General features: G+C 31.6%; 1 protein-coding gene across 2 annotated transcripts; it reads right to left on the bottom strand.

Annotated features, from left to right (window-relative positions):
* Positions 1–1,735: 1,735 nt before the first annotated feature.
* LOC139520160 (lamin-B1-like) lies at positions 1,736–26,569 on the bottom strand. 2 transcript variants are annotated; one of them, XR_011663830.1, is made up of 12 exons: positions 26,038–26,569; positions 23,394–23,526; positions 22,667–22,816; positions 21,564–21,734; positions 20,948–21,073; positions 17,054–17,274; positions 13,976–14,183; positions 13,300–13,419; positions 12,579–12,698; positions 11,051–11,140; positions 4,078–6,229; positions 1,736–3,988 (listed from the first exon to the last, which is right to left on the bottom strand). XR_011663830.1 is itself a non-coding variant. In XM_071312628.1 (11 exons), the coding sequence occupies exons 1-11, from the start codon at positions 26,448–26,450 to the stop codon at positions 6,200–6,202; spliced, it is 1,782 nt and encodes a 593-aa protein (XP_071168729.1). In that variant the 5' UTR covers positions 26,451–26,569; the 3' UTR covers positions 1,736–6,199. The 2 variants fall into 2 exon arrangements, 1 of the variants encoding a protein (XP_071168729.1); XM_071312628.1 differs by having other exon boundaries at positions 1,736–6,229.
* Positions 26,570–26,582: the final 13 nt, after the last annotated feature.

The raw sequence follows: 26,582 nt of genomic DNA, 5'->3' as shown, positions 1-26,582 counted from the left end.
GCCTTGCATTTGTCGAATTCAAAAAATGATGGCAAATTATTATGGCATTCACTGGTATTGCCATTTTGGAAGTACAGTGTATAAAAAAGGACTGTTGATGACGGGTGCCACATGTGGAGCAGGATCTGCTTACCCTTTTGGAGCACCTGAGATGACCCCTAGTTTTTTGGTGGGGTTCATGTTGTTTATTCTTTAGTTTTCTATGTTGTGTCATGTGTACTGTTGTTTGTTTGTCTTTTTCATTTTTAGCCACGGCGTTGTCAGCTTGTTTTAGATTTATGAGTTTGACTGTCCCTTTGGTATCTTTCATCCCTCTTTTGAATGATGAAAATACACATTTTTGCTTTTCTCCAAAATTTGTTTCAATTTAAATATAAGATGTGGTATGATTGCCAATAAGAAAACTCCCCTCCAGAGATCAAATGATGTTGAAGTTAGCAACTATAGTTCACAATACAGCCATCAACAATGTCAGAGAAAAATCCATACCGCAAAGCAAGCTATTAAACAAGAGTGCACATACTGAAATGTCTTGCCTTCTTTACTAACTATTGATTTTATGTTGATAGTCTTAAATATAAATCTTTAAAATCACATAAACTTAACTAGATCCAAGAAAATGAGGTCAAGGTCAGATAAACCAAAATGTAGTAAATTTACACCTTGTATTCATTCCAGACAAAAACTATGCTTTAAATATAGTTGACCTATTGCATACAGTATTAGTAAAGTAGACCAAAACACAAACATTTTAATATAACCACTACACCATGAAAATCAGGTCAAGGTCAGATGAAACTTTCACATGTACACCTTACAATAAAATTCCATACACCTAATATAGTAGCCCTTCCTTATAGTATCTGAGAAATTGATTTGACCACAAAAAGTTTAACCATGTTCACTAATCCATGAAATGAGGTAAAGGTCAAGTGAAAACTGTCCGACAGGCATGAGGACCTTGCAAGATACGCACATACCAAATATAGTATCCTGATTACGAATATTAAGAGAGAAATTAAGAATGCTAGAAATCTATAGCTGAGGGGGCATTGAGTTTTACCCTTGTCCATCTGTAAGTACATTGGTTTCCGTTCTCTTTAGTTTGCCTCAACTTAATGTTATGAAACTTATACACAATGCTTATTACCACAAAACACAGATTAAATTTGAATCGTGGCATTTAAATTTCCAAGTAGTCCCTTAACTATGGAAATGAGGTCATGGACAATGGACATATGAAAAGACAGAAACTAACAAGGCATCTATATACAAAGTATGAGGGATCCAGGTCTTATACCTTCTGAAATGTTAATCTTTTAAGAAGTAAGCTGATGCTGCTACTGCTGAGGGATCACTATCCCTATGTCGAGCTTTCAAGTATGAACCATGAAAATGAGGACAAGGAGTCAAGGACAATGGATATATGACACGAAAACTAACATAAGCCATCTATATACAAAGTATGAAGGATCTAGGTCTTCTAACCTCTGAAATAATAAGCTTTGTACTGAATCCATTAAGTGTGTGGATATGTTAAGATTGATATTTCAGTTGTTATTGGCTTTGAACTAGCTGTCAGTAACTGAGAGTACACTCAGATCTGTACACAAGTGTCTTTTTATTGTGGTGATGTATATAAGTAACTGTTGTGTCCACTCTTGTGTGGTTTTTTTATGCATATCTGCTTTGAATTATTAGTACACTACACCAACTAAGACCCAAAACAACTGAGTAAGAATGATCAGATTTTTATTTTTTCTAAATAGAAGCATTTTTTGTTGATCTTGAACATATAAAACTAAATGATAAATAGATAAAACACAATGTAAACATGGTTAATGGTCAGTAATGGTCAATTAGTCACAACCAGATAGGTTTTGGTTCATATACAACAATTTGGTAGCACAGTTTTGAACTTTTCCAAACAACACAAATATTTATATGTGCAAAATATATATTTCTATATCGATTGGTATACATAAACTAAAAAGTCTCAATTTGTAATAAGTCTTGATTTGGATACTTATTTATTCTTCAAGCTCCTCAACCCAATTTTTAAGTGAAAACCCTTGGTTGCTTATAGTGATTCAATAGTTTGCATAAAAAAAAAGAGCTTTTAACTAGACCTGTTTTAAGTATCAATTGGTTATGATTTAGGATTACAGTAAATTCTTTTTTATTATATTTTTCTAAATCATTATTTGAATTACTCAAAGCAAACTAATTTACAACACTCAACATTTCTATGCGATGTTGGACATGGAAAATAATGCATCCGCTTGAGATAAATAAGCTACCATCAAGATTGTGAGGTGGGTTAGATTTATTTGTAACATTATTTTTTTATTATTTTTTTGAGGTGTCACAAGTATTTATAAAGTTATGCACCTTTAGTCAAATGTCCATTATTTGTAAGGAAACCCATGTCTCTTCAAGCAAAAACACCCTCAAAATATTGAAAATAACTACAGCACCAAAAATAATATCAAAATCATCTGAATAACTTGTGAAATATTTATGCCAACAAAAAATAATAATATTCCTTTTTAAATAAGCAAAGTATGTGTAAGATTATCTCCCTTTAACATGTATAGTTAACAAATAAAAGATTAACATATTGTCATGCCTGAGACTATCCCCAAATAAAAACAGGAAATAGGTGTCTTGACAAAACAAAACAGTAGTCACAAGTTACAATTAATCCCTATCAAGATAATTCTCACATATGAAGCCGTTCTGTTCAGTGAATTCTGACTCAATTTAGAGACACATGTTTATGTTGACAATGATTGATGGAACAGCCAGAAGTATCATGATTACTGGTGTATGATCAAAAATAAAAATTTGAAAGATTGCCAATAATTTGCCATGAAATTACTGGTCGAGAGAATTCACAATCTGCTACTTGTCATATTTTTATGAAGAGAGAATAAATACAGAATCTACAAAGTGTAGCTGTGTAGCAGAAAGAATCTGTATATTTATGAAACTAAGGAAATAATCGCTTTCATTTGTAAGCTGAACATGTATACGATTAATAAAAAAAGCCTATTTTTAAAATAAAAATATCTAAAGCCAGGACAAAAAAATCTTTATTTAAATGGTTACAAAATTTATAAGATGACCTATTTACAACATGAAATAATACATGAAAATGCCCAATTTCAAAGAGTTGTAAAATCTATCAAAAAGACCTGTCGCTCTCTATTACTTAGATATCACTTAAATTGTTGATCTCGTTAAGTATTTCATCATTATTAGTAAATTACAAAAACATTTTCCTCCCAATGTGTTTTAAATTTTAAATAATTTCGAAAATAAAAATGTGACCCTAACAATAAGCTTCACATATGAAGTACCATTTAATAAAGAACTTCACAAGACACTGATCTAGATTAATTAAAAAAAAAAAACATGTTTCAAGTTTCTTTAATTTGCATCAACACAATAAAATACTAGAATGTGGATATAAACTATAGATATGATGGTATGTTGTAAAGCTGCCTTTTAAATGCCATTACATTCACTTGTTTATTAAGTGCAGTTTCGACTTTCTTTGTCTTCCTTTTTCAGGAGTTGCAATGTTTTTTCCGGTTAATCAAATCATAGAAAGTGTGAAAAAATGCTGTATTTAAAGCCGTCTTGATCGTTAGGTTTCTATATTTATGGAATTCATATTTCACCTTATGAATAAGCAAATTCATTGTTTGCGCCACCAAATATATATTGTAGCTACAATGTATGTGAAATATCCAATGCAAAAAACTAGTGGTTATGCATGATAATAAAGTTATTACAGATTAATTATTCCTAGTAGCTACACTGAATTTAAACTTTGATTGGTTTCAGAGATATGAAGTTTTTGATTCATTATATTATCTCAATTGCACTTTAATGCATTTTTATTTTGTTTTGGCGGAAGGATTAGAAATATCTACAAGTTAGTCGACAGGAAATGGGAAAAAATCTGCACACTTCACTTTTTCTATGAAGTCACTTTTATATATTTCAAAAATACTTTATTTCAAATGGGGTGGGGTCAATTTTTCTATCTTATCCAAATGAAATTTTAACTAAATGTGCAAAATTAACTGCACTTAAAATTCCGAAGAGAGGCATGTATCAATAAATATGGAAGTCACAAAATGGTTTTAAAATATGTGCCACTGTCACCATCAACAAGTGAGATAAAAGTCTTTTCAGTCTTTTAAATTAAATTTTACCCTGTTATATACATAGAAGCACTAGAAGGCAAGAAAAGCACCAAAACCTAGTATATCCACAAAACTGGAACATAAAGAAATTCCTTTTTGTAATTATATTGACTGCTAATATTCGACTAGGCAATATACAAATTATTTACTACTAACGTATAAAAACAGATCCTAAGTAACAAATAAAATAAAGGAACATAATAAAAATATTTACACATCAAATTAGATACAGCAGGTTGATATTATGCAAATATAACCCTATATATAGGAACATAAGTACTATTTATGATATTTATAAACTGGCTGTCTACAGCTAGCTGAAAACAAGTTGTCTACTTGTTTATTGATCAGAAAAAATATGCAGACAATAGGAAAGACATTTTTTTTTGGCATTCACCAAAACTTTTAAAACACAAAGTAATTTTGTTTTCATGATCTTTATGAATGAATAATAAGAAATAAAAATCATCAAAGAAGGGAGCAAAAGCTACATTTATTAACAGAGAGAGATTCTTATTTTTTTTTCATTTCCACTAATCAACTATTAAATATATGTATAAATATCTTATAGTAAAAATTCAAACAATAAGCATATAAAAATTCTTAGTTTAAAGATATGTATCAGATGACTTGTTCAAACAACGATACATTTGTAATACATACACACTTGCTTCTGCAAGACATTTTCAAAAACAAAACTAGGAAAATTGAATTGATCAGACAAGCCTCAGATCAAGGTATAAAGCCATGCATAATCTCAAAATAATGGAAACAGATGCCAAATGAATCATACAAAAAAAAAAGCCCATTGCACAAGACAAAAACACAAAGTATATTATCACATATATAGTCATTATAGATGCAATCACTGAGGAACGTAGCTGTACAAAGCCTAATATTTTGAAACAAAGTCAAAGAGACCACATAATTTTTAAATAAGTCCTTTGTAACTTGTGTTTTGTATATTCATTTTTTTTTCAAATAAGTTATTGCATCAATTAAATTTAATAACCGAAAAAAATAAAAATAAAGTTATTCCTTAAAGACATGTACAAGACCAGGGAAGATTCTTAAAAATCTTAACTATGGATGAATTTCAAATAGTTATTGTACATTGTAAATGCAAGTGATATTAAAAAAAAATGTTTTAATAGGTGGGTACCAATTTTCAAAGTGCCTTCCCTGGGTAGTATTTATGTGTTTAATTGGAACAGCTAACATTTATGCCCCAGTTTTCTATGCTTTTGCTGCCTTAACCAATACAGAATATTGCAAGTTCAAGGTTTTGAACAGAATAACATTTTTTGGGGGTCATCCATGAAAAATTTAAAGGGACAGAAGTTGATGGAAAAATGAACACATTCCATAAACCACGAGGTATAATGTCCCTGAGAAACACTCAAAAAGCCTTCATCAGTCTTCATTTTCCAAAACATACTCAATAAATCTCTCTTTACAACCTTCTTTACATTTCTTTCAAAATTTAAACAATGTACAAGTACATCTTCATTACAACCTAATAATAATCAACCTTTCAAATACAACTTTAAATCTTGAGTAAATTACAATATTTCGGAGACAACCTATATATAAATACTGTTCTTTTCTTCAGTCTTTTCTTTAATGGTTTACTTTTTCGGGAGAATCTTTGCTACATTCTTCAGTCATTACATGTATGGTATACTATTCTCTATATAAACGATGTGGAGCCACTGGTCCTCAATCAGTATTCTAGCCAGGTGGTGACATGCAGGGTGCTAATAAAAAATACTGGCCCAAAGAGCAAAGTATTTGTGACACATGATCTCATATTAAATCATTTGTATTTAAATTCCTAACTTTAGTATTCTGCCATCGAGGGCTAGATATTTCACACATTTTACCCGACAAGGACACAGATGATAAAACATAATGTAGAGAGCTAGCACTGCACCCTGCATATATAACCTGGCTACAACATATGAAGCACTTAAATATAAGGATTACATTACTGCGCATCCTTCCTTTTCTCTCTGAAAGTATAAAATAAACCATGAAATTATGAATAAATACTAATTATTGTGTAAAAAAAATAACCAGATGCTCCGCAGGGCGTAGCTTTATACGACCGCAGAGGTTGAACCCTGAACGGTTGGGGCAAGTATGGACACAACATTCAAGCTGGATTCAGCTCTAAATTTGGATTGTGATTAAATAGTTGACACAGCATAGGTTTCTGACACAGAATGAATGTGTTCTAATGAACTTAAAATTTTTGTTTTCTCTTAGAGCAATTCACTATGCTGTTGAATATTAATCCTCTCAAAAAAATGTTTGAAGAAATTTTCTTTTTTATTTATGAAATTTCAAATGAGAAAAATTGAACCCAAATTTTTTAATCACATCCCCCTTTCCCTTATTCCAAAACTAATCTCAATTAAAATTTCTAATGGCGTTTGCAACAATAACTACTCATTTAAATACATCATAAAATATTAAGATGTAAAAAAACTGCTTGTTATCACTGAATGGTAAAGATTATTTTAATTTATCAGTTGGTAGTAAAAAGTGAATATACATTGTATATTGTATATAACAAAGATTTAAATTGATTCTGGACAAAGAAAGATAACTCCAATTAAAAAAAAATCTTGCTATTGCACAATATTTTGCAATTAGATATTTCTTGCTTACTATTCTGGACAAAGAAAGATAACTCTAATTAAAAAAAAATTTGATATTTCACAATATTGTGCAATTAGATATTTCTTGCCATTGCGCAATACTGTGCATTTGAAAAGACTTGCTATTGCACAATACTTAATATAATAATTTTAGATCCTGATTTGGACCAACTTGAAAACTGGGCCCATAATAAAAAATCTAAGTACATTTTTGGATTCAGCATATCAAAGAACCCCAAGATTTCAATTTTTGTTAAAATCAGACTAAGTTTAATTTAGGACCCTTTGGACTTTAGTGTAGACCAATTTGAAAACAGGACCAAAAATGAAGAATCTACATACACAGTTAGATTTGGTATATCAAAGAACCCCATTTATTCATTTTTTGATGAAATCAAACAAAGTTTAATTTTGGACCCCGATTTGGACCAACTTGAAAACTGGGCCAATAATCAAGAATCTAAGTACATTTTTAGATTCAGCATATCAAAGAACCTAACTGATTCATTTTTTGTCAAAATCAAACTAAGTTTGATTTTGGACCCTTTGGACCTTAATGTAGACCAATTTGAAAACAGGCCAAAAGTTAAGAATCTACATGCACAGTCATGACAGTTAGATTCGGCATATCAAAGAACCCCAATTATTCAATTTTGATAAAATCAAACAAAGTTTAATTTTGGACCCTTTGGGCCCCTTATTATGTTGGGACCAAAACTCCCAAAATCAATACCAACCTTCCTTTTATGGTCATAAACCTTGTGTTTAAATTTCATAGATTTCTATTTACTTATACTAACGTTATGGTGCGAAAACCAAGAAAAATGCTTATTTGGGTCCCTTTTTGGCCCCTAATTCCTAAACTGTTGGGAACTAAACTCCCAAAATCAATACCAACCTTCCTTTTGTAGTCATTAACATTGTGTTTAAATTTCATTGATTTCTATTTACTTAAACTAATGTTATTGTGCGAAAACCAAGAATAATGCTTATTTGGGCCCTTTTTTGGCCCCTAATTCCTAAACTGTTGAGACCAAAACTCCCAAAATCAATCCCAACCATTCTTTTGTGGTCATAAACCTTGTGTCAAAATTTCATAGATTTCTATTAACTTAAACTAAAGTTATAGTGCGAAAACCAAGAAAATGCTTATTTGGGCCCTTTTTGGCCCCTAATTCCTAAAATGTTGGGACCAAAACTCCCAAAATCAATACCAACCTTCCTTTTGTGGTCATAAACCTTGTGTTAAAATTTCATAGATTTCCATTCACTTTTACTAAAGTTAGAGTGCGAAAACTAAAAGTATTCGGACGCCGGACGACGACGACGACGACGACGACGACGACGCTGACGCCAACGTGATAGCAATATACGACGAAAATTTTTTCAAAATTTGCGGTCGTATAAAAATGAAGAATCTACATACACAGTTAGATTTGGAATATCAAAGAACCCCATTTATTCAATTTTTGATGAAATCAAACAAAGTTTAATTTTGGACCCCGATTTGGACCAACTTGAAAACTGGGCCAATAATCAAGAATCTAAGTACATTTTTAGATTCAGCATATCAAAGAACCTAACTGATTCATTTTTTGTCAAAATCAAACTAAGTTTAATTTTGGACCCTTTGGACCTTAATGTAGACCAATTTGAAAACGGGACCAAAAGTTAAGAATCTACATACACAGTCATGACAGTTAGATTCAGCATATCAAAGAACCCCAATTATTCAATTTTGATGAAATCAAACAAAAGTTTAATTTTGGACCCTTTGGGCCCCTTATTATGTTGGGACCAAAACTCCCAAAATCAAACCCAACCTTTCTTTTATGGTCATAAACCTTGTGTTTAAATTTCATAGATTTCTATTTACTTATACTAACGTTATGGTGCGAAAACCAAGAAAAATGCTTATTTGGGTCCCTTTTTGGCCCCTAATTCCTAAACTGTTGGGACCTAAACTCCCAAAATCAATACCAACCTTCCTTTTGTAGTCATTAACATTGTGTTTAAATTTCATTGATTTCTATTTACTTAAGGTGGTACCCAACACTTTCACTAAAATTAATTTGAGTCGTTTAATTTTCATAAAATTTTGTCAAAGTATTTACTTTGACACTTTAATAAAAATATAAAAATTTAAAATGTTTTGAACCAACTGTTTTGTCAGAAAAATTACACTGGTTATATAGCAATTTGTCGAACATCAGTTTTGATCATTGAGAAGCTTAATATTCCTTTTACAACACAGTGTAATTAAAACGTTTAGCTGACTTTACAGAGTTATCTCCCTGTAGTGTTAGGTACCACCTTAAACTAATGTTATTGTGCGAAAACCAAGAATAATGCTTATTTGGGCCCTTTTTTGGCCCCTAATTCCTAAACTGTTGAGACCAAAACTCCCAAAATCAATCCCAACCGTTCTTTTGTGGTCATAAACCTTGTGTCAAAATTTCATAGATTTCTATTAACTTAAACTAAAGTTATAGTGCGAAAACCAAGAAAATGCTTATTTGGGCCCTTTTTGGCCCCTAATTCCTAAAATGTTGGGACCAAAACTCCCAAAATCAATACCAACCTTCCTTTTGTGGTCATAAACCTTGTGTTAAAATTTCATAGATTTCCATTCACTTTTACTAAAGTTAGAGTGCGAAAACTAAAAGTATTCGGACGCCGGACGACGACGACGACGACGACGCTGACGCTGACGCCAACGTGATAGCAATATACGACGAAAATTTTTTCAAAATTTGCGGTCGTATAAAAATTATTGAATATTGCTTTTCTTATAGGAATTTATGAATGAAGCTAGTCTACACCTTAAAGTCATATAAAACAAGTGATTGGTGAAAAATAATGTTTATCCATTCCTTGAACAAATGCATGTATATATCATATAAAACTTGGGTCTTGTGCACATGATTTTATCATTTTTATGCATCCATATTGTATAATTGTTTTTTTCTGTTATGATGTGAAAATATGGCAGCTAAATAATTGTTGTGTTTTGAAGCCATAGTTAACTGATTGTCACCTTAGTAAACAATCAACAAAGAAGCATGGATATTTAGCACATGTCTAACATGTACAATGAGATCATATTCATAATAGTTTATTTCAATGACAGATTCATGCTTATAGCCATTTTTACGGAAGGTCACGCTGAGTTTACTGCATACTGAAAACATCAGCGAATTGTTTACTGGAAACAAGCTTTTTTTTTTTAGAAAAAGGTATACGTACATAAGTTTTATAATAAAAAAATAGCCATTTAGTTATAAAAAACATGCATATTTTTTTTTTTCAATTTGAAGTTTCATGACTTTAACACAGAAAAGCTCAAGTCAGCTATCATTGAAATATTCCCTCTTGAGTTGTATGCATTTTTCATTTATATTTTTTCTCATATATTACTGTCTTTGATACATGTATGTACCCCATCTTTAAAAAAACTAATGAAGAGTCCAAATTGGCATTAAGCAACCAGAAACAGATCAGCAAACAAACATTCAAACATTTAGAACTGATAGTATAAAAACTGAAATGTATTTTTTCATAGAAAGTTGGTAAACATATACTTGTGTTTTCTTCTAAAGTATAAAAACTGAAATGTATTTTTTCATAGAAAGTTGGTAAACATATACTTGTGTTTTCTTCTAAAGTATAAAAACTGAAATGTATTTTTTCATAGAAAGTTGGTAAACATATACTTGTGTTTTCTTCTAAAGTATAAAAACTGAAATGTATTTTTTCATAGAAAGTTGGTAAACATATACTTGTGTTTTCTTCTAAAGTATAAAAACTGAAATGTATTTTTTCATAGAAAGTTGGTAAACATATACTTGTGTTTTCTTCTAAAGTATAAAAACTGAAATGTATTTTTTCATAGAAAGTTGGTAAACATATACTTGTGTTTTCTTCTAATTTCATAAGACTTTTTTTTATCATATTTTTAACATTTAAAAAAAAAAAGTTTTACAAATAATATTCATTTCCAATTTTCTTTTTAAAAGAATTTGGACAAAAAAATATCTTCAAAGCCTACAGTATTGTATAATGTGTCAATTATGTGTCACAGATAAAAATTGTGTACAATACACGTTTGGATACAGTAACATCATTTATCCTATGCACAAAAAAACACAACAGCAAAGTATCCCAACTTACCCCTCTAGAAGAATCAGTTGTGTCATAACTGGTTCTGAATGAGGAAGAAGTTCTAGAGATCCTCTTGGACAACTTTCTGCTAGCTACCTCCTGTTTAACACAAATAAATAATTCATTTATAAATCCAGGCCATTATAATAATTTAATAATATAACAACTTCTTCTATACAAATAAATTGTTGACACAGAGATTTATCAAAAGTTAAAATTAATTTTGTTTATAGCATAATTCATAAATTTAATTATGTCAATTTTTTTCAATAAAAATACTAAACTTACAATGTACTTAATACCTACTTTGTTTAAATTAAGCATCCAATAGAGGTTCTCATACAAGTCAATTGTAAAATTATTAGCTTAGAAGTGTAACGTATTTCTACATATGAATCAGAACGATATATTTAACAAGAGGTTGTCACAATGACAGCAAACCGAATTTATTAACATTTATTTGTGTCCTGGCAATATCACAAGAACCATTACTGATGAATGTGAAAGTGAAAATCGTGAATATCAAATTCGACCTCCATATTGTCATCAGTATCAACATATTAAAATTTGAAAAGCTTAGATTGAATGGTTCATGAGTAAATGCAACAACGTGAATGGAAACGCCATTTTACGATCTTTCAAGAACCATAACTCCTGAACGGTAAAAGTCAAAATCGTTATTATTGAACTTGTCCTCTATTTTGTCATCAGTAACAACATATAAAAATTTCAAAAGCTTTGGTTGAATGGTTCATGAGAAAATGCACGGACACGACTGGAGACATCATTTTTCAATCTTTCAAGAACCATAACTCCTGAACAGTAAAAGTCAAAATCGTCATTATTGAACTTGACCTCCATTTTGTCATCAGTAACAACATATTAAAATTTGGGAAGCATTGGTAGAACAGTTCCTGCGTAAATGCGCGGACACGACTGGAAACTCCATTTTTCAATCTTTCAAGAACCACAACTCCTGAACGGTAATAGTCAAAATCGCCATTATTAAACTTGACCTTCATTTAGTTGTCAGTAACAACATTTTAAAATTTTAAAAGCTTTGGTTGAATGGTTCCTGAGTTAATGCACGGACACGACTGGAAACTCCATTTTTCAATCTTTCAAGAACCATAACTCCTTAAAGGTAAAAGTCAAACTCGCCATTACTGAACTTGACCTTCATTTAGTTGTCAGTAACAACATATTAAAATTTTTTTAAAAGCTTTGGTTGAACGGTTCATGAGTTAATGCACAGACACGACTGGAAACTCCATTTTTCAATCTTTCAAGAACCATAACTCCTGAATGGTAAAAGTCAAAATCGCCATTATTGAACTTGACCTTCATTTAGTTGTCAGTAACAACATATTAAAATTTTTAAAGCTTTGGTTGAACGGTTCATGAGTTAATGCACGGACAACATTTGATTGCCGACCGCCGTACATCCCCAAATCAATAACCGACATTTTTTGTCACAAAAATCCGGTTAAAAAGTAGAAAGCTGCACATTTCTAATTCTAGGTCAACTCTCACTTACATCTCCATCAGAATTGATTAATTCTGCTTTCATCAAATCCTTGCTCTTTAACCATTTCTGTGTCTTCATGACAAGATCACTTGGTGGACTATGTGTCTTCCCAGTACCAGAGCTCCATACCTTTAAATACAAAACATGTCTAGGATTGACAAATATACATGAATTCATTTATGTTTGTGGGTACAAACTTTCATGGATATTTGATAATATTAAATGTTTGAAATAAAATTGCAAGATATGGTCTTCATGTAAATACATGTAGCAGGACAATAAGGACCTTTCCCACATGATTTTAAAACTCCTTAGAGTGTAAATAAACTCGTCAAAGATACCAGGATTAAAATTTTGTAATAACGCCAGATGCGCTTTTCGCCTTTAAAACACTAATCAGTGATGCTCAAATAAAAAAAAGTTCAAAAGGTCAAATAAAGTATGAAGTTGAAGAGCATCGGGGACCAAAATTTGTATTTCCTTTTTTTTTTCTGCTTTGAAAAATCAGTTTTAGATTATGTCTGTTATGAGGCAGGTTTATAACCAAATCTTTCATATGGATTAATCCTGAACATGAATAAAATATTTGCCACTGTAAACCAACAACCATCTCTATCTTTAAATTATTGTTGTTTTAAGAGAAATTAAAGAAATACAAATAGTGTTATCATCTTAATATTAAGACTACAATAATATCTCAATATTGATTTTATAAATAATGTCTACTCACAGTACACGTCTGTCCAGCCTTTAACTGCAATGTGCGGTGGAATTTGTAATGAGCTACTTCGTCAGCATCTGCATCATCTGTATGTTTTAACTTGAGCAGCCATCCTCCAATTGGAATATCCTAACAATAAAAACTGACATAGTCAATTCAAGTTCTAAAATTAGCTGCTTGTGTAAATTTGATTATTTGTTTCAAGTGAATTTCAATTATATACTTCTGTTCATATCTATATATCTAAGCTAGATCTTAACTAATTTATTTTTTATTCCATGGTTCTATACTTTGAGGGGCAAGTTTGGTAAATGTTGCTTTTTATCAAAACATGGTCCAATAATTTATGATTCTGTCGAGGCAAACTGAGTAAAATATACATATATATTCTATCTAATTGAAAGTGTAAAATGAAAATCAAATTTGGATACTGTAAATTCAGAAATTTATTATTCGATTTAGTCATTTTAAACTACAATGCAATTCTTATTTGCCATTGAGAAAAATCTTTTAATTCATATGAAAAATATTTAAAATGCAAGTTTTAGTCATTGCTTAAAACTCGGTCACATTTTTTTTCGCAATAATTTCTGAATTTGCAGTAGTTATAATAAATCAAAATATAATACTGCACGATTCATATCAATTTTACTGGTTTTTTAAGTGTCTAATCATCAAAATTTACCTCATCAGAGTTGTTTTTCAGCTGTATATAATTTCCATCAGCATCTACATCACTGACAACCACATTACCGGTAGCCTCACTAGTTGAAGATAATCCACTGGATGTCTCTCCAAACTCTGTTACTTCTTCTGACAATGCCACTCTCTTCCTCTTAGCACCTCTGCTAGGAGTACCGGGAGACAGAGAACTAATACTACTAATATTAAGTCTGAAAAAGGTAACGATATAAAATAAAGAAAATGTGGTATGATTATCAATGAAAAAACTATTCCTGCAAATATTTTGCTGGTAATTAAAAACACCACCAAAGCAATTTAGAACATAACAAATCTTTTTTTTTTTAATAGTTTTTATTTTTTCCGTGAACATTGCTTTGTATAAGGTTTTGGTTGTTGTTGATTCTACTACAATTATGGACAAAGTAAGATACATGTAACTCCAATTTCAAAATTAATTTTAACAATTACATTATGATATTTTAAGAAAATATATCAGATTCCTATTTTTCCATTTGTAAAGGAGCATAACTCTAAAATGGTTGAAAATTCAGACTTGATTTGTATTTTGTGGTACTAAAGCAATGTGTATAAGTTTAATAACATTTGGTTGAGGTAAACTCGAGTCAGAGAACGGAAACTAAAAATTCAGCAATTTTTCATTTGTAAATTGGCATAACACCAAAATTCAAACTAGATGTGTGTTTTATGGTAATAAGCATTTTTGAATAGGTTGCATGACATTTGGTTGAAGCGAACTAAAGTTAGAGAACGAAAACTAACTTTGGGATGGACATATGTACAGAGGGACAAGGGTAAAAATTAATGCCCGCTCCACTACAACAGGGGCATAAAAAAGAACCTCTGAAGAATGGGCTATCATTGGCAATGATTTTTACCAATGAATTGGACCTTCAACAATGAAATTGTAGATTGATATCTTAAAAAAATGTTCCATCACATATTGCAATAAAAATAGTCTTCATATCGTTAAACTTCTTTGCAAAATTTAGGTTAGTAAGAAAACAAAACTGAAATAACATTTTAAACTTTTTTTTAGGTTTTCTACAATTCAACATAACAGTTTTAGTTAATTTTAACACCAGAGTGGAAACATTGAAATGTCTCGCTTGCTTTACTAATTTTTAACTGAATTTAGCATTTCTATGTCTCGCATTCTGCAATGAAAGACACAAGGTCTGACAATAAAAACACATGCATGTTATAATGATAGGCTTTTTTCTGGTTCTTGGCAGAAATTTTCTGATTTATCATCTTTTAAATGATGAACAATTCCTTATTAAAAAGAGATGGTATATTTACAAATTTGATGCAGTTTGAAATACATTTGGTTTGAGGACCAATTTAGCTCACAATTGTACCTTCTACTTCGACAGCGATACTTATTTGAAAATATCAAATCATTAGACTTCTAAACTAAATTGTGTTTGCCAGAAAAATCCCTGAAAATTTAACTTTATTCAAATTCAAAAATGTTAACAAATCCATAAGTCTCAAAATCTTCCTCTTACTTTTGCTTCTTATGCTTTGTTTGACCTCGTAACTTTTTCAAACTATGTGAAGAATAGATATTTTACTTGAAAGATTCTTTAGAAATGTAAAGTACTTTAATTAATATCTAAAAGACATACATTGTACTAAGCTATTTACTTTGTTAGTTACTTCATTATATACACTACAATGTTTTTCTGTTACTTTAACTGAGCAACCCATGAAAATATAACTTAACCTACTATCTAAATTGTGTTCTCATAGTTAAAGACCTATACCGTAACGCTAGCATTTGTAGTTTTAAATTTAAATTATACATAATAGGAAATTTTAATCAATAGATATAGGAAGATGTGGTGTGAGTGCCAATGAGACAACTCTCCATCCAAGTATTGTTTCACTTATGTTGGACTAAATAATCTTTTTAACTTAGGCCAATTAAAATTAATTGATAGATTTTCATCCCCGCCCGCCCCTCTGAAATCGTCCCGCCCCGATTTTTTTTATTTTGCAAAATTTACGATTTCCGGATTTTGTTCATTTCCGTTACCGGTAACCGTCAATAATTTCGTTTCATTCGAACTTCCTGTTTATAAAATTTCGGTTTTCATATTTCTTGTTTCGAGTAACGTACTTTAAAACGATTATGTTGACAAAATCTGCTGCTCAATGATGACAGTATCATCAACAGAGAATATAGAAAGATTACCAGAAGGGCATGAAATATTCGGGTTACGAGTATTAAATACGCTGTGTCCAACGCAAATCGCGGTATGTCACAAATTGGAAATTTCTTTCATCAGAAAATAGTGGATTTATTTAATAATACATTGACTTTGTGTAAGCAAATTTGGGCTGTGAATGATTTCCAAAGTGCAAGAATCGTGGAACAAATTGGTTGAAAAAAGAGAGTTCAAAAAGTCGACAAGCATACACATTGTGCATGTTGTGTACTAGAAAACCCTTAGATTTACCTATGGCTATTGTTTTTGTTTAAAAACACAAAATACCATTTATAATGTAATTATATGTGCGTCACTTCTTGCATAACTTGAGAATCTTAAAAGCGCCAACTTTACTATTCCTGGTAACACTTGTTTGAGTGTTCATTTCATTCATAATACTTGTGCTGCATACCATTGCATTTGCACAAGTTTATGGGGACTACAAACCATCGCTTAGAGAGCAAAATAAATTTGGAGTTGGTAGTCAATTGAATAGAGAATTTCTCCATGGTTTTACTGTTTGCTGAAAATATGTTTCTAAAGAAGCAATTGCATGTAGAACAGTCCGCGTTGCAAATCAGAGATGTTTATTCAAGAATTATGTACGATTCTTTATACATGTTTAAACATTTACATGGTATAAGCTTAATTTTGTAATTATAACACTTGCATATATATGAAGTTCACGCCACAAGAAGGTTTCAAATTGAATAAAATTTAAAAAATAAAATCCTCCCACCCGCCCCATTTTTTTCAAAACTTTGGATGAAAATCTACTAATTAATTTTAGTTGGCCTTAGCTGTGTCCATGGCACATTGTTTGCATATAATATTTTCATAATTACCTGTCTTCTTCTCCTTCCAACAGTTTTCGGTAGTTGGCTATTTCAAGATCAAGTTTGATTTTAATCTCGAGCAGATCACTGTACTCTTGTGTTAATTCGTTTAGATTTTCTTGTAAAGCAGTCATATCTAAATCTTTCTGAGCTAATCTTTCTAGGAAATCATCTTGTTCCTTCATTAATTGAGCTTCCAAAGTTCTAACTCTTCCTTCTAATGAAACGTTCTAAAATAAAACATTTAAAGTCTTAACTTAATATTTTGTGATTTTCGGTGACTTAACTTATTATTTAATGCAAAGCTCTGATTCCTTTTACGGATTTGGCTATACTTTTTGGACCTTTTGGATTATAGCTCTTTATCTTTTATATAAGCCTTGGATTTCAAATATTTTGGCCACGAGCATCACTGGAGAGACATGTATTGTCGAAATGCGCATCTGGTGCAAGAAAATTGATACCGTTAATTTTATTAATAATGTTTTCGCAGAATATTTATTGTCTATTGCTAAGACAAGTTACAATACAGCCAGATATGTAGTTTAATATCAATTTACAAGAATGTGTCCCCAGTACACGAACGCCCAACTCTGGGCACTATCATTTTCTATGTTCAGTGGACCGTGAAATTGGGGTAAACCCTCTAATTTGGCATTAAAATTAAAAAGATCATATCATAGGGAACATGTATACTAAGTTTGAAGTCGGTTGGACTTCAATTTCATCAAAAACTACCTTGACCAAAAACTTTAACCTGAAGCGGGACAGGCGGACGGACGCACAGACCAGAAAACATAATGCCCCTCTACTATCGTAGGTGGGGCATAAAAATAAAATAGACTGCTCTGGGTTCAATGTTTTCTAACATATTGAGCGTTGTAACTTGTAATTATATTTTATTGAATGTTTTTTTGTGATTTTCTGCAGGAACTCTTAAAATGCAAGAAAATAGGTATTCTATGAGTCAAAGGGAATCCAAAATAATCATTCCTGAAAAGTTGAAAATAGGCCAAGTTACTTCCAGAGTGAAGACAAAGAAGTGATTTTACAATAGAACTATCGAAATAGACATTAAATTAAGATATTCATATTTGTTAAAAAGACAGTTAATAAATACAGACAACCAAACCATCTTTAAGAATCAAGGAGTCATTCTATCACATTTCAATTTTTGATGTTAACACCCTTGTTAATTTTGATTCAAGAAAATAAATTGCATGCCCACTCCTGTGTAGGTGGGCAGACTACAAATTTTGCCAATCAGGTGCCCACTCCAATGGTGGGTGGGTGAACAAAGCGAATTCCACCAAAGTTGAAGTTTATGTCTGCAGAGGTCCAGATAAGAGTTCACAAATTGGGTTTTTTACCCACCATTTTCTTATATAATTGGGTGATAAAGTTTTTTAATTGCATTATCAATTCCAATTCACCCCTCATGTTAATATCAAATTGAGTTTTTCACAACCAAGCTCCTGAATGTATTGGGTTTTTTCATCAATACAATATTGAATATTTAGGCAATATCAACCCCAGATTTTTTTCCATCTTAAATATGTTTCTTTCTTTGTTTAGCTGTTTTATTTGGTTTAGGGTTAGGGTTAAGGTTATTTGATAGCTGTTTTATTTGGTTTATTCACTGAGGAGCAATTGTAGGTTTAATTTGTGGCCCGTTCCAAACCTTCTGCCAGTTTTGTATTTTCTCACAAAAACGGATATGTGTATTCACAGGCACTCGTCTTACACCTTTATGTAATAAATTCGGAGACATGCAGTGCCTGTGTGTGTATTCATTAATTAACCGTAAAATGGAAAAAAAAAATACTAAATAAACTCTAATTATCATGCGCGTAGCTACGTTTACGCCAAAACGCCCGGGCGTACACTTGAATTTTGAAAATGAAAAAAAAAAAAATAGAATAAGAAAATCTGGTTAAAAGCACATCAGCCGTGTGATTCTTTCTGAAGTGGATTGTAATTGTGTATAAAAAGGGACTGAATTTACTTTAATCAACTAGATCCTATTATAGATTTCTTCCAATTTTCTGTAAAAGTCTGAATATACTTTTCTTATATTTAATGCAATTCATTATCTGCTGAGATTCGATATGCGGTTTGCATTTTTTTGTCGAGCCTGTGATTTATGTCTAAAAAGCGAGTCAAAGCGTCGTCGACGGCGTCAATATTAAGATTTCGAATGGATAAAGTGTTTTGAATGGCTCTCTGTGAAATTTTACGAAAGTTGGAAGAAAAATGTTTATGACCAAAAGAGTATCCGGAGCAATATAACAATGCTTTAATTTTCCCGCATTTAACAGATAAAAGGTATTCTTTCTGCAATTAATAAGTGGTCACAGTTTGGGCTTAGTTTGTTAATTCTTAATTACATTTTACTACTTTGTCAAACCTTTATCGAATTTTATAAAAGTTTGGAAGAGGTTTTTTTATGATTAATGTCTGAAGCAAAATTTTGAAAGCATTTATTTTCGTTCATTTTCTGATCTTTACTCATAGCCGGACTTTCTTTACGCAATTAATTTTGTTTTTCATGCGCAATTTATACAACTTCATAGATTGTCATGAAATATTGTCACACTTTAATATTCTAGATCAAGAAAAAATACAAAAAGAGAATTTTAGTTTTTTTTTTAAAACAATATAAGGGACTGATAAATTGATTCACTTTTTGTGGGAAGAAATTATAGGTGTTCCAGGGAAAATTTTTATATCCCACCTGTTAGAAATAAGTTTTCATGTCCATTAAAAGGTGCTTTTGTCGATTGTATGCTCACTCACGGCTCCCTTTAAACATATTTGAAAATAATATTGGTTTGGACGTTTTCTCTAAAACCAATGACCACTAGCTTCCAGTTTAACACGATGAATAAGTTAAACATATTTCAAAATTGAACATAAAAAATAAACCAATTAGATTCAAAAGTATGTTGCTATTAATGAATTTTTACTGACAGGAATGGTAGATCTCGTTCTCGATAACTCGATAGCTCTCGGGGACTTCGTCCTCTCGAAACCACTACCAGCAGGTGCTTTGACATTGAGCGGTTGGCACCCCCTCACACCCCTCGCCAAGGCTCTGGCGTACACGTAAAAATGACCCAGCTATGCCACTGATTATACTTGAATGATTTTGGTTTATTCAATTTATATAAATCTGGGTTTAGTTGTCTTTTATTAGAACTTTTGGTTTCTCATGCTTTATCATGTCATAATTGATTTGGCCTTTCACTTTTCCCAACTGATTTCGTTTTTGACGAAACCCCGTGTTTATTAGCAATGTTCTCGTTAGAAGGTACGCACACACGCCCGTGCTTTCGATGGACGCTTCCTAAAACACTGGCGGAGTCTTGTTACCATAACTTTCCCTCAGCTTTTCAAAAGAAGCAGAAAACATGCTTCTATTTAATATTTTTACCGGACATTCACTTTCGTTTTAATTCAATGTATGTTATGATAAATCTCGAGCAATGCAAAAAAAATATGACTAAATGACACACGCTAATTCGATAAACGCAGAGAAGACCGTAATGTTTTCAAAAATATGTGTACCTATTGAGCAACGGAAAACTCCAACAGGGACCCATTTCAGCTACTTGATGCAGGGATCTATTTTTAGAATGAAAGGAAATTTCCAATTATAAATATTATAAACATAGATTTACGCGACGACTGTAAACAGATAAGGGTAAATAACGCAAACAGTAGCCAATTAAAGGGTTGAGAACTCATGGTTTGGGCATATAATTGGGTTTTCCTTTGAATTAATTGGGTTATTGAACCCTGCAATGGGCAATTGCATTGGTTTTTTTTATTATTTGTATTGCGTGATCACGCAAATACACAGCTTATCTGGAGCTCTGTGTCTGTATATATATTTTAACATACCTGGTCCCTGAGTCTTGCTAGCTCTGAATTGAGTTCATCCACTTGTCTACGATAGGTATAAGCATCATGGTTGTGAACACTGGAGTCATTCATTGTCCTCTCTAACTGGGACTGGAGGTCATCAATCTGTTTGATAAAGGAGATAATATTAACATATTTCCTGATGCAGTATGACCAGTCCTCTAAAATTTATGCTACAGGTCTAATCAGGCCAAATAAAACAAGTTATGTCCTAAAAAGTATAGTCAGTATTTTTATTACATTCTAAATTATATTTAAATTTTGGGTCTAAATCCCTTAAAAAAAATTTCATGTTTTCAGGTAGTCTGATTTGGTTATTATACACGTCCCTTCTAGTAGTTGACCATTTTCTGTATGCTTGGTTGAAAAATGAACATACATGTTTTGTTTTTAGTTGATTTTTGGAGAATTTGAATTTTTGAAAACTCGTCAGGTTGTGTTGTGTGTACCTCACACATTTACAAAAGTAACCTAGAGAAATTTCATTGTAAATTTAATCTAATTTAAGGAGATAATGCAATGATAATTTCAAATAATTTTAAAAATGTGTTATATTAAAAAAATACTGATTAAACAAATGTCAAAAACTTCTTACCCTTCTCTCATAAACTGTCTCTATTTCTTGTTTGCCAACAAACAGTTTCTCGTCACTTTCATCTCTCATTTGTCTCAATGCATCCTGAAGTTTAGTCTCATAGTCCATTCTCACACTTGAATCTACTTCTTCTACCTCTCTGGTGGTCCTGACTCTGGTTTCATTCAATTCCTGTAAAATAATAGTCAATAGAAGTGTAAGTTAACAAGCAGTGAGGCCGTCTTGACAGTGTCAATAATTCTATAAAACAAAATAATTCTTTTAAGCAATTCAATTATGATTCTGTTATATTCTAAATTAATGACAAATTTGCAGTCCTAAAAATATCTGGTGTTAAAGTTTGACATCTATGGAATAATCATGTAATCTTGTGGGAATCTTCATGTTATCCTGCTAAAACACATCCAGACAAACAATATCAAGAGCTCAGGCATAAAAAAGTATCTTTTGGTATCTGACTTAACAAAAGTCAAAATTTGTATTATTATAAAAACAATTTTGGACTTGTAAATGAGACAATGGTCTTGATAAGGCCAATCTTTATTTAATTAAACAGGATAGGAACACTTTATTTGACTTCATGGCCACAGTATGTCACCTTTGCCGAAATAAATTTTTGATTTTACAAAGAACTAGGCTGCATGTTTCTAGTAGTAATAACCAGATGAATAAACTGTTTTTACCACATGCAGGTTTTTCTTTCATTTTGAAGTTGTTATAAATGGTAGCATTAGTAAGTCAATCAAAACTGTCTACATTTTACTTTAGATTCTTGCTCATATGTTTCTTCAAAGAAAAAGAGAACTACTAACGCTGTCACAATGTCATGTTGATGCTCCACCTTTTTATATTTGTATAGTAGTCTTGACATTTACAAATTTTGGTTCAATATCAACTTAAAGAAGATCATTGGTTTTGTTTTGGTTGGTTTTTTTTGGGGGGGGGGGGGCTTATTAAACTTAACTTGTTAAATTTTGATAAAAGGGAGACAATCCACGAAAAAAAAAAAGACCTTGGAATCGAAAGCAAAGAGCCAAAAGCAAAAATTAGACAAATTCATGTCTGAGCACTGAGTGAACATTGGATAAAATCCTTTGATATACCTGTTCATGCATTTGTGATTTAAAGGTCAGTTCCTCCTTCATTGTCTGTAATCTGTTCTGTAGGTCTACCCTAGCTAAGGTTTCCTCTTCCAGCTGCTTTTTACTGGTTGCAAGCTGTCTTTCCAACATTGCAATATCACCTTTAATTTTCTGCAAAAGGAATAAAATCAAACTTCATCTTTTGATTTACATAAAACTACAATTTTTTTTCTTAGAATCTGAAAAGAGAGAACCACATTTTTTGAACAGTCATTTCTTTCAAACGTGAAAAAAAGCAAAATGGGCATTCAAAACTTTAAAATCAAGGATTTTTTTTTAAGTCCCTCCAAATATTGCAGAAAAAGGCACACAAATATGAGTAATTCTACTAAGATTGGAACATGTTCTGATGCAACATCATGCTCTAGATTTGCAGAGTTAACTAATCAAATCATTGAACTGGTAAGAAAAAGAGGATTAATCTAGAGGTTCAAAGGAACCTGTATTACAAACATGTATGTATAATTGTACTTTGCTATTTTTGGTAGTCAAAACCACCTCTTTTCAAGATTCAAGAAATTTAGAGATGATGTGTAGTATCTTCACATTGATATAACGAAATATAATTACAACCCATGACAATATCTATGCTTAAAGAACATATGTTTAGCCATGTTAGCTGGTGCACAATATTTTTTTAAAACAAATTTTCATATATATATACATTATCATTGTTACCATTACGTACATTATATTCCTTTTCCCAATGTTTTCTTTGTTGTTCAGATACAGCCAGTTTACCTTCCAAGTCTGCCAATTCCTTTTGTAAACCAAGTAGTTGTCCTTCTGCATCCTTAGCTTCTTTGTCCCTTTTATAATATCTGTTAATAAAACACAAAGTAAGAAATATGCCATGATATGATAACTTCAACAGAGTTTTGAGACCTTGAATTGGAATCTAGAAAAATGTTTAAGGTGGTACCCAACACCTTTACTTAAATTAATTTGGCTCGTTTAATTTTCATAAAATTTTGACAAAGTATTTACTTTATTAACCCTTTCACAAAAATATATAAATTTCAAAAAATTTGAACCAACCAATTTATAAGAAAAATTACACTGGTTACATAGTAGTTTGACAAACACTAATTTTGATCATTGAGAAGCATAACAACACAACGTAATTAAAACGTTTAGCTGACTTAATTGAGTTATCTCCCTGTAGTGTTAGGTACCACCTTAAGTAAAATAACAATCTCTTTTGAAATGTTTTAGGAGACTTTCTGACTTTTGGAGCAACTGTTGATATTTTGGGAGGAATATAAATTTGATTTTCACTTCTATTACATTTTCATTCCTCCATTTTCTGTGTTTTTTAGTACATTGTATAACAGATATTTTTATGGTGAGACCTGAGACTTGGGTGTTTTTTTTTATTAAAGTGGCAAGTCCCAGCTGATTTTTGCAAGTGATTTAAAGTCCATACTTGCATAGTCAATAGCTCATATCGTCGCTGTTATGCAAAAATCTCGTATCTCAATTTTTTGCGGAAATCTTTTTATCGATTAATTAGAATTTAAATATGTATCTTCCACTGTATGCGAAAATATCTGATCTTCTAACCAATCATTAACCCGAATTCTGACATGTGACGAAAAAGTGTAGTCGGATTGATGACACATTTTGTTGTGCGAAAATATCGTATCTCAAAAGAAAAACACATGTCACGGCAGCTGACATTATAACAGGTACAGTTTTATCAATTTTAGGTTCTAATATAGCTTAGAAATAATGAAAAGCTTTGAAATTACAATATATAGGTGCAGAAATTTTTGCTCGTCTTGGTAATTGATTGGTTAGAAGGTCAGATATTTTTGCATACAGTGGAACATACATATTTAATTCTAAATAATCGATAAAAAGATTTCAGTTTTTACTGCCTGGTGTAAAATTATCAAAACCTTAGATACGAGGTTTTTGCATAACAGCGACGATATGCTAAATGATTTAGATTTTGTCAGTTTTTAACATATAAGAAAACATTTTGAAACTTTTCTTGATATATTTTTTCTTTCTTTGGTTTCATCTATTCATTTCTCCTGTGAGTACCTAAACTAGAACTAATTCCTTATTTCTCTTCAAACTATTGTAGACAATGTTTCATGTGTTACATAATTTAATTATCAATTTAAATATGTTTGCAATTATTTAACAATTAATTATTTAGTGACAAGTTTATTGCAAAAATACCCAGCTGCAACCGTAAACAAATTTTGATGCTTGGGTTATATCGCATACTTGCTAGCTTATATAACTCAAGTCAATCACATGGTTATAAGTGCACCATTAATGTTTTAAATGGCCATTTTATGGTTCAAAAATATTATTTCCAGATGCTTTGACTTAAAAGTTTGGTTAGCTGAATGTTCAACTCAATGACAATATTCAGCTACAATCTACATGTAGTGTAATTGACATGTTCAGCATATGATTTGTACAATAATGTATGCACAGATACATAAATTAGCATGTCCTATTCTAGCTGCAGAAAAGTAGCTCTTAGGTCCTTATGTTATTTTTAGACTATTTATATGGTCGGCAAATAGTTAAAAGTTATCAGAACTTCATGCAAAGTACCTTAGAGATTTGGATCACAGCTAGTCAAGTACTTTCATACTATTTTCACCTCTTTCTAAAAAATCTGCCCCCTATCCAATATGGCCAAACTAACCGTGAAGAGCCCTTTTTAACGAATCACTCTATTTTTTTTTCAAAACTAACGATAATTATTTGAGACATCTGACGAATCACGATAAGGATATTTTGACGAATCACAGTAAAATTTTAACCTGACAGAACTAACTCTTATGGGCCTTTTTTTAAATATTTTTTACTTTCAGACTATGGTCCGCAAATAGTCAAAAAATAACATAAGGACCTAAGAGCTAAGGTTCCTCAGCTAGTCCAGTACATGTTAGCTATAGCCTATAGTCTGTCTGAACGAGAAACTTGTTCTTCTTCTTCCTCCAAGTAAGTTACCGAATTCATATTGAATGTGTATAGACGTATTTACACTTGTATGCAAATTTGTCCACCATTACGTAAAATCACACAGGTTCCCGTAAACTTTGACATCATAATTTAAAATATTTGACGTCACAATTTAAATCGTTTCTTGACGTCAAAAGGTGATTCGGAGTAGATCTAAGGTCATTCAGAGGCAAGATTCAGCTAAATACCAAAAGTGTAACTACGTTTAGTGTCCCGCAAAAAAACTTAGCGCAGTGCCATATAATAATTTTTGTTGGGGAGAACTGTCATCAACAAGCTTCAGATATTGTTTTATGCAGTTCAAAAATCTACCAATATATGTTTTATTTACAAATTCTTACTTAGATCTCCATTCATCTGTTTCAGCTTTCAGTTTAGATGCCTCAATTTGCAATCTTGCTTTCTCCTTTGCAGTGTCATCAAGCAGTTTTCTTGCATCTTCCAACTCTTGTTCGTACAAGTGTTTCACACTGGATACTTCACGGGTGACGGTCTCTTCTGTTGATTTGACAGCAACTTGTAAGCGGCTATTCTCATTTTCTAGATATCTAACTCTGTCGATATAAGCTGCTAGCCGATCGTTTAAACTTGAGAGCTCCTCCTTTTCTGCTTGACGGGAGATGCGTGCTGGTGATGGAGACCTCGCACGCCGGCCGGGTGAAGATGCTGCAGATGTGGACGGGGTTGACGTCCGTTGTGTTGTAGTGGTTGTAATGATGGTTTTCTTACTGCTTTTAGGGGTTTTGGTTGCCATCGCTATTTAATTTGTCAAAACAAATGTAAAAGGCGATTCCAAAGTTGCAGAGATGTAGAACCGGAAGTCACCTGGAAAAGATGGCGAGTTAGCGTGGGTTACGCGCCTTTTCGATCACGTGATCGAGACCTT

This window comes from Mytilus edulis, chromosome 4, assembly GCF_963676685.1.
Source record: "Mytilus edulis chromosome 4, xbMytEdul2.2, whole genome shotgun sequence".
Lineage (NCBI taxonomy): Eukaryota > Metazoa > Mollusca > Bivalvia > Mytilida > Mytilidae > Mytilus > Mytilus edulis.
The sequence above is the reverse complement of the archived record's forward strand: the minus strand, read 5'-3'. Positions and strand labels throughout refer to the sequence as shown.